At 36.2% G+C, this 10,682-nt stretch overlaps 1 protein-coding gene across 1 annotated transcript; it reads left to right on the top strand.

Moving 5' to 3' along the window:
• The first annotated feature begins 1,414 nt into the window (after positions 1-1,414).
• On the top strand, positions 1,415-10,682 carry susd2 (sushi domain containing 2). Its single transcript, XM_015385113.1, has 16 exons — positions 1,415-1,509; positions 3,105-3,303; positions 3,398-3,549; positions 3,639-3,806; positions 3,952-4,126; positions 4,258-4,459; positions 4,951-5,036; positions 5,174-5,442; positions 5,514-5,648; positions 5,746-5,910; positions 6,132-6,380; positions 6,608-6,791; positions 7,803-7,897; positions 7,981-8,160; positions 10,179-10,275; positions 10,584-10,682. The coding sequence occupies exons 1-16, from the start codon at positions 1,449-1,451 to the stop codon at positions 10,627-10,629; spliced, it is 2,463 nt and encodes an 820-aa protein (XP_015240599.1). The 5' UTR covers positions 1,415-1,448; the 3' UTR covers positions 10,630-10,682.

Genomic DNA, 10,682 nt, shown 5'->3' on the forward strand with positions numbered 1-10,682 from the left:
TGTCTTGTTGCCTGGGACTGCAGCATTACAGAATCTGGTATATCTACCCTTAGTACTCTTAAATACCAGGGGTCCTTATTTTACCATCCTCACTTCAATTAGAAATGCACACATCCAAGTGACAACCTGCCACTTAAGTATACTTACTCATCATAAATGCACTTATTTCCACACATATGCTCACCAGGCCATGTACAAGACATACACACTTTCTCCCACAAACACATAGGTACTCCAAGTGGTTAAAGGTCACATTAGGTGTGTTTCCATTAACCATTAAATTATGCAAAATTTAACTATGAAAATAAATGTGTTAAATGGAAATACTGCAATCAAGAAAAAAAAACAACAAGTTTTTTGATTGGGGGGCGTTCTATCATTTCACAAAACTGCAATGGAAACACTTCTTTCACATCACACATGTCACGTGATAAGCAAATGGACCTTGAGGTTCTGATTACTTTGTACAATAAAATCAGAAGTAGACTGGAAGAAGTTGGAGGATGGTGACATCATTGGGATGGCATATTTAGATTCATAAGGAGACTACTAATGAGCTGTGACTGAAATATGGATGTATTTCACACAAATAATTACATCTACTGCCATGTTGATGTTCAAGATTTATCATGTAAACAAACTTATTCACATGCAATTTCAACTGTATTTCATTTTTTTTAGCAATTCCTTAATTGCGGAAATTAGCATTTTAAAAATTGTCAGAATTTCAACATAGATTTGTGCAGATTTCTAATGGAAAAACAGCTACTGACACAGGCTGCTACATTATCAATGTGGCCTCTTTACTTTGATACCTGACTAAATCCGGATTTACTGAAGTCAGTCAAGCAATAAGGTTCCTGTTTGGGCTATAATATATATGAAAAATGTTTGAGTATGTGTTGGAATGAAATTCAATACTGAAATATGGCCACATTTTACTATACCTTGCTGTCATTTCAGTGCAGCATGTGTTAAGGTAGTGTATTTCATCTTTTAACTAATTCAAGACTGATATAGATTTCAATGCATTTCTCACATACATCTCTTAAAAAAACTCGACTTGTTTCAAGCCATAAATTTCACAAAATACTGAAAGTACTACTGTGGTAGTAAATGTTGATGCTCATACAATCAGATATTAGTTTATCAGTGTTTATTACTCTTGGTTTCAGATAAATTCCTCTGCATACGTCAGCATATTTCATTATCATATCTAACACAAAACGCTTATCTTACATTTTACAGGTTTAGAGTTTATCAAAACAGGAGAAGGTCAAAATTACACTTGAGCATGGAGCTGAATATTTTGCTCTGATCATTCATAGTTAGTGATTAACAGGAGTTTGCATAAATATAGGTAATCAGAGGTCCAAGGTTTAGAAGCAACAGCATGGTACAAATACTGTAAGAGTAGAAAGAGGAGCTGAAAATCGAACTCTGTCAGGATGAGAAGATCAAGAACTGCAATATTTATCTTCCTGCTTTCATTTATCTGCAGAACAACAGGCAAGTAACCTCTACATTATGGGTATCGTTAAGGATTATGTCTTTAATTCAGTTCTTTCAAGTTTTGTGATGAGATTATTTGATTCTAATTTAGGTTATCATAGGAAGAAAAAAAATGTAAATACTTATTACAAGATGCCTTAAAGTTGTTTCCTGAATAGATTTAGATATCTATTACACTTTTAGCTTTCATGAATTAAAAAAAGAAAGACTTACCTCTAAATGAAAGTTTGACCATTTTTTTGCACCTGGGAAATCAGAATACAGCTCAGGGAATCTTTCACTACTTGAGGTTCACTTTGGTTGAGGCAACTGTGGCCCTATGGATAAAGTAGTTGTGGATTGCATTTCAACTTTCTCTTGTTAGTGTGCCTCTTGGCAAGACACTTAACCAAACGTTAACAACTAGTTTTGCATTTTGATGTATATGAGAGTGATTAATGAATATGGCTACATGGTTGGGTGCTTAGTATGCATAAAAAAGCATAATATAATTTTAGGCAAGTTGCACTTTATTCATCATCCGGTTTATGTATGTTGATGCATTTTTACATATCTATGTATGTAAAAGAAAAATGCCTATGTGGATTAAAAAAGGAAAGAAGGCAGGTGGTAAAAGATGTTTGGAGAGATACTACAGATACGGTGAAAAGGCATTTTCTAAACGCCTTTGTTCTACATTTCAATAAAAAAAAATCTGATGAACCGAGCTTTGAACATGCTTGGGTCAGGGGCCAGTTATGGTACCAACTCCTGTTCTGCAATACCTACAAAAGCTGATTAAACTGATTATCCTGCACCGAAAATCACATACAAAATGACTTGAAGATTATGACAAGAAAAGGGAAATTAACTAATCTAAAGAAATAAAAAAAGTAAATAGAAAAATAAATTTTGTTGTATTTACATTAGATTAGATTGAACTTTATTGTCATTGCACAGGTACAGATACAAGGCAACAAAATGCAGTTTAGGTCTAACCAGAAGTGCAATAGCAGCAAGTCCAGGATAAATAATGGTTCTATAAATACAGTACATGGGTTCTAATCACTTCGCTTTTATAGATTTGAATTCTGTCTATAAGAAAAAAAAATGTAATGAAAAGGTAGAACACAATATAAAAAACATAACCTTCCATCAATGTTATAGGTCATCTTATAGTTTACAGCATTTGTTAGAATAATTGAATTTTGTGCGCTGTCATTACACAGATTTACAATTATCAGGTTTAAAGATTAAACATCAATATTTTGGGGAGGTAAATATTGGATAATCAATCAAATGTTTGTTGGCAGAAAACTTTAACATTTAGTGAACACATCATGTTTTAGATTAGTTATTTGTCCAGTCAGCGGTTCAAAGTCCGGACCTGTGCAATCTTGATGCTTTTAGCACAGAGACCAGACTCTATGCAGTCTTATAAATCTGTGCACCCAAAAACATTCCAGCTCTAATAATGGAAACCACTTTGATACTTAAGTTTAAAATGTACTTTTTTTTTATACGTAGCACCCTGCAAAGCCAGTCTGACTGGCTAGTTGTAAAACACAGTGAATTTGCCATGTATCTCAGATTTTCTTTTTTCTTTTGGAAAGGAGAGACATGTGAAGAGAATTGTGGGAAGAAAATGGTCTCCTGCTCCTGCCACCCGACATGTGGGTCTCTTGGGTCCTGCTGCTCTGACTACAAAGAGTTCTGTGTAAATACTTCTCCGTACTCTGGGACCATAATGGGTGGGACAGACTTGGTTGTCCTTGATGCAACTTTCAACAAGAGCTCTCACATTGTTTGTAGGTAGGATATTTTTCTGTCCCCAATTATTTTCATTTAAATGTTGGATTAAAAAAAAAACAAAAAAAAAAACTAATCATTCCTTTCCGATCGGCAGGTTTGATAGTAAAACTAACACAGTAGGGTACGTGGATGAAGATGGAAGGGGCCATTGCATTTCCCCACTGTTATACCAAACTGGATGGGTTTCCTTGCATATCTCCTCAGATAATGGTACCACCTTCAACAGAGCAGGATCTTGGCTTTCAGGTACTTCAGCTCAATGCAAAACATTTTAAATAAAAACTTTACCTGTTAAAAGTTTGTTTGTTTTGACCGATCTGTATGTGCTGCTGCAGTTCACATCGGCAAGTTGGATTCTCGATTTAAAGCTATTTTAGTGAACTCAACAAAGTGGCAGTACTATGGAACCCCTAACGTTGGAGGGGATTTAAAGATGACGTGGAATACATCTTTAGTCAATGCAGAAAAAGTTAACCTAGAGCTCTGGGGATATAGAGAGACAGGTGAGAAAGATTTTCATTCACTTAAAGGATTACAGAGCTTTAAATTGTATTCAATCCATCTTGCTCTTATATTATTTTTTTTTTCTATCTTTAACATGTTCATTGAAATTAAGAAAAGACTTAAATTAGAAACTGTTTTCTACAGGAGAGCCATACTCTGAGTACTGGCAGGGTGAGTGGCACTTTCTTTATTCCCTTGCCAAAGATCATCCCAACAGTGGCTCCTTTAGCTTTTTGCCCAAAATAGCCCCGGATGGCTTCTCAAATTGGGAGCTGGGTGCTGTTCGTGTCAGCTCAAGCAGCTACCCTGATGGCAGTTGGTAAGTTCAGATACTCCAATAAAACTGCTTCAAGAATCAAGTTAATTTTTTTCACATTTGCAATTCAGAAGTCAAAGACAATTATCCATGACCTCTAGTGTAAGTTCTGCACTTTAATGTGTTTTATTCAGGAATGTCCAAGCTGCATGGAGTGAGGATCATGCTCTGGCCTGGCATCTAGAGGAAAGTTTCAGACAAAACTCATCAGGGTGGGCTCTGGATAAGTGTTTAGCCTGGGATCAACTGGAAAGTGAGCTGCCAAACTTCCTCACTGAGGTCATCGACTGCCCATGCACTCTGGCTCAAGCAAGAGCAGACACAGGGAGGTTTCATGTAGGTGAAGATGAGATGTTCGGATAAGGGTACATTCACTGGTAGCAACATTAAATATTACCTGAACAAAATAAGGGTACAACAAGAGCAGATTGTGAGTTTTTTTAAACTGGTTCAAAGAGCTGGTGAATTCATCCAAGTGTTGGAATTTAAATTTATGGTCAAGATGAATCTGTAATTAGTTGATCTGTTTATGATAGCAACCAGTTCAAAGTAAAGAAAATGCACCCATCAAATTACAGAATTTATGATCCCTATACAAGCAACAGGCTGTCTGATGTAACATGTAGACTACAGGGTTTAAAACCATAAAATTATTTCTGTTGTTATAAAACCATAAAACTCAGTCATTTCTTTTCTTATGTAGTTTACCAAGCGAAATAACAAAACCTCTTTGGTTAAAAGCTTTGAGCTTCAGGTGATTGTTGAAATATAGAATAAATTCAATCCCTGTTTGGTCATTAACTCTAGATCTCCTCTGCATTCCTCAGACTGATTACGGCTGTGATATAGAGAAAGGGAGCGTGTGCACATATCATCCTGGGAGTGTTCACTGTGTAAGAGCGATACAAGCCAGGTGAGTCCCAGTAAATGCGACATATATCTGAGCATGTTCTGCTCATGGATGCTTTGGTTTCTGGTTCTCAGTGAGTATTTACCTACTTACCTAACCCTAACCCTAAGCTTTCCCTACCTGGGGTTTTATTTCCCCAGTCCTAAATATGCTGCAGGACAGCAGTGTTGCTATGACAGCACAGGCGCTCAGGTGCTCACAGCAGACTCGATAGGGGGTAGTACTCCAGACCGGGCTCATGACTGGGGGTCACCTCCATTTAAAAAACCTCCTCGGATCCCCGGCCAATCCCACTGGGTTTATGACGTTCTCAGCTTCTATTACTGCTGCCTTTGGTCTGACAACTGCCACTACTACTTTAAACACCGGCCCTCCAGTGACTGCAGGCGCTACCAGTCGCCAAGCTCAGGTACATTTTGTTTTGGCTCCTTTGTGGGATGATTCCAATGTATTTATGCTTACGTTTTGGTTAAATATCAGCTATAGTGTTTGGCGATCCACACTTTATAACCTTTGATGGTGTCAGCTACTCGTTCAATGGCAAAGGGGAATACACTTTGGTCACATCAGAGGAGAAACAGCTGACAGTCCAAGGCAGAACCGAGCCTGTGAAGGGTGAGATATGAAGCTTTTGCCAACAATGCAGAGTAAATCATAAAGTAAGGAAAGCAAAGAAACATCTGTTTGTTTTTATCTTTTTTGATATCACTAGATTCAGGAGCGACGATCAAGGCAACAAGGCTGACGTCTGTAGCTATGAGAGAAGGGTCATCAGACATCATTGAGGTGCGGCTTGATATCAGAAAGGATGGCCTTGAAGTGCTGCGTAATCAGCAAATCCTCTCCTTCGCGGAGCAGACCTGGATGGATTTACAAGGTGAGATTCCACTGATTTGATCAAAGGTTTTATTGTAAAAAAAGAGAATAATTTAGTTTTGGACCCTTGAATTCTGTATTACCATCATTTTTCTCTTCAAAGGCACCATCACTAACAATCTTTTTCTTTTATTTAATTGACCGCTTATTTGAAACCAAAAAACATTTCAGTTTTGCACAGCATTTGCTGTTTTCTCTGTCTTCTTAACAAATATTTTGCAGGCGTGTTCGTGTTTTCTCCCACCTCTATAAATGTCACTGTAATGTTTCCATCTGGAGCTGGGGTGGAAGTGCGACATAGGGGAGAAACTATGACCACCACAGTGCTCCTGCCAGAGGAATTTAAAGGCTCCACTCTTGGATTGTTGGGAAAGATGAATGGTGACCCTAATGATGACCTAGCCCTACCCAACGGAAAGCTATTTCAGAACCACAGTGATGCAGAAGAGCTGTTCAACTTTGGGGCGAGCTGTAAGAAATCACCATTTATATGTTTTATTTTGTCCAATATATGAAATTACATAACTTAAATTACTAGAACCTAAACACCATGAAAAAGCAATAATTAAAAAGATGTCTGCAGTGTTTCTGTTAGATTTCATCCTGTGTCAATCCATATGATTTCACCCCCTAAGTTAAGTGACTGGGAGTTTATTGCATTTAACTTTTAATGAAGTTTTTTTTTTTTCTCTCTCCAGGGGCGATACAGAACAACTCTGCTTTGTTTACATATGATTCAGAATATCTTCTGAACACCTACTACTTTGCTCCAAGACATGATCCAAGTTTTCTTCCAGTATTTACTGTTCCTGAAAATCCGGATGATCCACTGAACAATCAGGCAGCTGAAATATGCTCCGGAGAGGGATCTCAGTTCTGTAGGTAGGAAGGAGAAACAAGCTGGCATTCTGTTTAAAACACAACAGCAGAGACAGGTTGCAGTGGGCCCTGGGCAAATTTTAATGTGGGGCCCATTTTGGTTAGGAAAATCCTCCATAGCCCAACTAAAATTATTTTAATGTATTTTACATTTGGTATTTTTCACATAATGACCACAAGTTGTTTTGAAATTCCTCTCTGAGCGAATAATACACCTAAATAAGCGTGGACCAAATCACATAGAAAAAAAATAATGTCTATTTTAAAAATGGATAGAGGTAGAATCTCATTTTCATGCTGGATTTCAGAAGATAAAAAAATCTCAACGATGTAAAACCTGCAAGAAACCAGTAAGACATGCTTTCAGAGGGGCCAAAACAAAAGCCCCTTTTGTGTGTTATTAATTTTGGTTGTTATTTATTATTCAATATCTTGTAATAAATACCAAATGCTAACAAGACACAGTTTGAAAGGTTTGTAAAACTCTGTCAACTTAAAACACTGCAAATGTTTCTAAACTGGAGTACAGAAACCACTTTGGTCTTAGCCACTCATACTAGCTGTTATCCTTGATTAAATAAGATTCTAAAACTTTATATTGAATAAAGACAATAGGAAAGTTAACTATTCCAGGTAAAATATGAAGTACTTATAAAAATATAACATAAGTCCATAAAAAAAGAGTAATCCCTTGAAAACTGTCACTGTTAAAAAAAGTTATTTGTTGTTTGTTATTTAACACTAATTTGGCCATACAGACCAATAAACACAAAGTGACTCCAGTCTAGACAAAAACAGAATGTGTTATTTGTAAAACCACCTATCTGTGATTTCATTTGCTATGTTTACATTTGGTACCTTTTTTATGTAGTTTCAAGAACTATCAAGAGCTTTAGGCCAGCTGGCTGGTTCTGTACTGTCTTGTTTATACTAATTACTTAAAGTAAGAATCACTTCTTTCTAATGGCTAAATGTTTAGGAATTGCTTCATAAATGTTTTATATTTTAATGCAGGTATGACATCCTCGTAGGACGTAGCCCCGTGATTGGAAATGCTACCAGAGTTTCCTTCCAGAGTCACGTTTCTCTGGTGGAGGATCTGAAGCCTGGTATGATTTCTATTAAGGAATCTGGGAGATTTATACATTTATGTTCAACTTTGTGTCGCTGTGTTTGTTATTGTTTTTTGCAGTGATATCCTGTGGATGGATCCCACCACCTGATAATGGGGAAAAGATGGGTACCACCTATACACAGGGAGCTAAGGTGCAGTTTTCTTGTGATAAAGGCTACAAGCTTAGAGGATCAGAAGAACGTACATGCCAGAGCAATGGCAAATGGTCCGGAGAAGATCCAAGCTGCGTGGTTCCCAGTATGAACAACTAATAAAAATTAAAAAATCAATGAACATTAAAACTGTGATTTTTATAAATCAACAAGCCAGTGTCTATACATGTGTTTGATTCTGAATTTTCTTTTACTATTTGTACTTTTCCAATCAATATGTTTGCTTTGTATGAAAGGTCTGCAGTCTCCATGATTGATTTCCTTAAATCAGAAACTGATTGAAAAAATATTGGGGAAAAAAATCATCACTACTTTCCTGCATTTCTCCAAAGGATTTTTGTTACATTTCCTGACTAGATCTGTATCAGAGCTTACTTGCCCCTACAGAAGATTTTTGGTCTTTAAAAAAAAGCCTTATGCTATTTCATGGTATCCACCTCATGCAATACTTACCAAAAAATATTTTAATGCAAGTTTATTGTTTAATTAGAGAAAAAGGTCAAACTAATACAATTAAAGAAGAACTGGCATATGAGCTTTATTTTTTCTATAACTAGGGTTATTAAAGTTGACTTAAAACTGTTTTTATTTCTGCTGAATTGTAGAACTTGTTGGAGAGCTTCCTTTTTACCTAGACTGAAGACTGTTTGTGAAATGCTTTTGCACACAAATAACCATACAGGTATCATGTGTTTTAAAAAGACGTCTGAAAATGTGGTTATGTAGATATTATTGGTCTAAGCCAAGTGGATTTTTAAGTGGCGCTTTTAAAATAAATGTTTTTCTACAGTTTTAACAATTCTTGAAATTGTGGGCTGCCACATCACATTGCAGTAGAGCGGGATTCACACACACAATTGATCGTAGAAAAATGACTAATATCTTTATTCCTGACTCTGGGACCTTTCCAGTATATTCTGTTTGCTAACTATACATAGGCGTTTTTTTAATATAGGGACATAAATACAATATAAATACAAGGGACTTCTCAATATATTACCAACCTCCTCCAGATTAACTCTCCAGCACATGCTCTGAGGTGTGAGCGCCATCTTCATCTAGAAGTGCCTAAGTTTAGGCATAAAACCAGGGACCTGGACAATTTATGTACGGTAGTTGGCCCCAGACTTTGCCCCTCCATATACAAACAGCCTCTACAGTGGATTGTTTTAAGTCTTGTCTTAAGACCCACTTTTACTTTTTGGCTTTTAACAGCCCATTGTTGTGTGGTCCTCTGAGTCCTTTTAATTTATTTATTAATTTTAAACTCTTACTGCAGTTTTTTTGTGTTGGGGTTTTTGTTTGTTTTTATGTAAAGCACATTTTATGTTGTTAAATATAAATCAAATTAGCAATCAAAATAACAATCAAAAAGCATTGAATGAATTGAAAGTAAACTGAATGCAATCAAATCAAATGTCTGCTGCTAGCCATAGAGCCCCCAGCTATATTCAGGCCTCTGAAGCATGCAACTGGAACCTTTTAACACACAGGTTATCCTGATGTGCTGGGGATATAATGCCCATAGAATTTGGTGTAGATTGGTTGTTGGCATATGTAAAAGTGGATCATATTGAAGCTGACTAATATCATCCCAGACTTTTAGGCAGTTTGTTTCTGAAAAAAAAAAAAAAAAAAAGAATGGGTTACTCAGGCTCATTTGATACTGAGTGTGAAGCAAGTAAGTAAAATTCATTTGTATAGCACTTTTCACAGAGTGCTTCATAGGCTGAAGGGCTTTATTATGGGATTTTTAAATGAAAACAGCTCAGTTTGACTAAAATGACATATATTAGCATATCCAGTGGACACCCTACCTGCATATTAGCTGGATTGAGGGTGGGAGTGAATCAAATTATTAATAATCTTACAAAAATGTGAGAACCACAGTTGTCTTACTGTAACTTTGTCCATGGTTCCTCTGCATAAAATCTTTAGACACAGTTATCATATATAATTTTTTCTCAACACTTACTGGAAACAAATAAAAGGCTTTATGGTTGATAAGTGGAGATGGGTAATGTTTGTTGTGTTTAATATAATTTTTTTCAGCCCTATGAGAGACCATCTGGTAAAATATTGTAAATCTTTGTCGTGTTTCAGGTAACATTGCTGGAATAGTGGCCGGTTCAGTCATTGGAGCCCTGACATTAGTTGTAATCCTTACACTGATTATTCTTCAGTTAAGAAAACACAAAAGGTAATACACTTAAATTTTTCTTAAAACCCCCAGTGCATCAATATACTGGGAATTAAAACCCCACAGAATCATTTGTAGTTTTTCCCTTGTTCATTGCACCATGTTTTTTTTTGTTTTGTTTTTTTTTTGTTCTCCCACACTATTTATGTTTGATCACTGCTGCATTGTATAGAATGGAAATTTTATTTTTACTGTCTGGAAAGCTGTACTAAAAAAAACTTTTGTTTTGTATACACAGAGTCAAAATGTCAATAAAAGTTGTCTAAGTCTAATTCATAATTCTTATTTTGTATCACTTTCTCTTTTAGAAAACAAGACGATTCAGAGGAAGATAGAAGAAGCAATGACTCCTAACTTAAATCCTGGATGACATGAATTTTTATTATGACTGAAAATGTGATGGTCAT

The sequence above is a fragment of the Cyprinodon variegatus genome, unplaced genomic scaffold, assembly GCF_000732505.1.
Source record: "Cyprinodon variegatus isolate N-32 unplaced genomic scaffold, C_variegatus-1.0 Scaffold331, whole genome shotgun sequence".
NCBI lineage: Eukaryota > Metazoa > Chordata > Actinopteri > Cyprinodontiformes > Cyprinodontidae > Cyprinodon > Cyprinodon variegatus.

Coding starts and splice junctions, on each gene's coding strand:
- susd2 (XM_015385113.1), top strand. CDS start 1,449: ATGAGAAGATCAAGAACTGCAATATTTATCTTCCTGCTTTCATTTATC. Junction 4,127..4,257: donor AGCTACCCTGATGGCAGTTG/GTAAGTTCAGAT, acceptor TGTTTTATTCAG/GAATGTCCAAGCTGCATGGA. Junction 5,911..6,131: donor GACCTGGATGGATTTACAAG/GTGAGATTCCAC, acceptor AATATTTTGCAG/GCGTGTTCGTGTTTTCTCCC.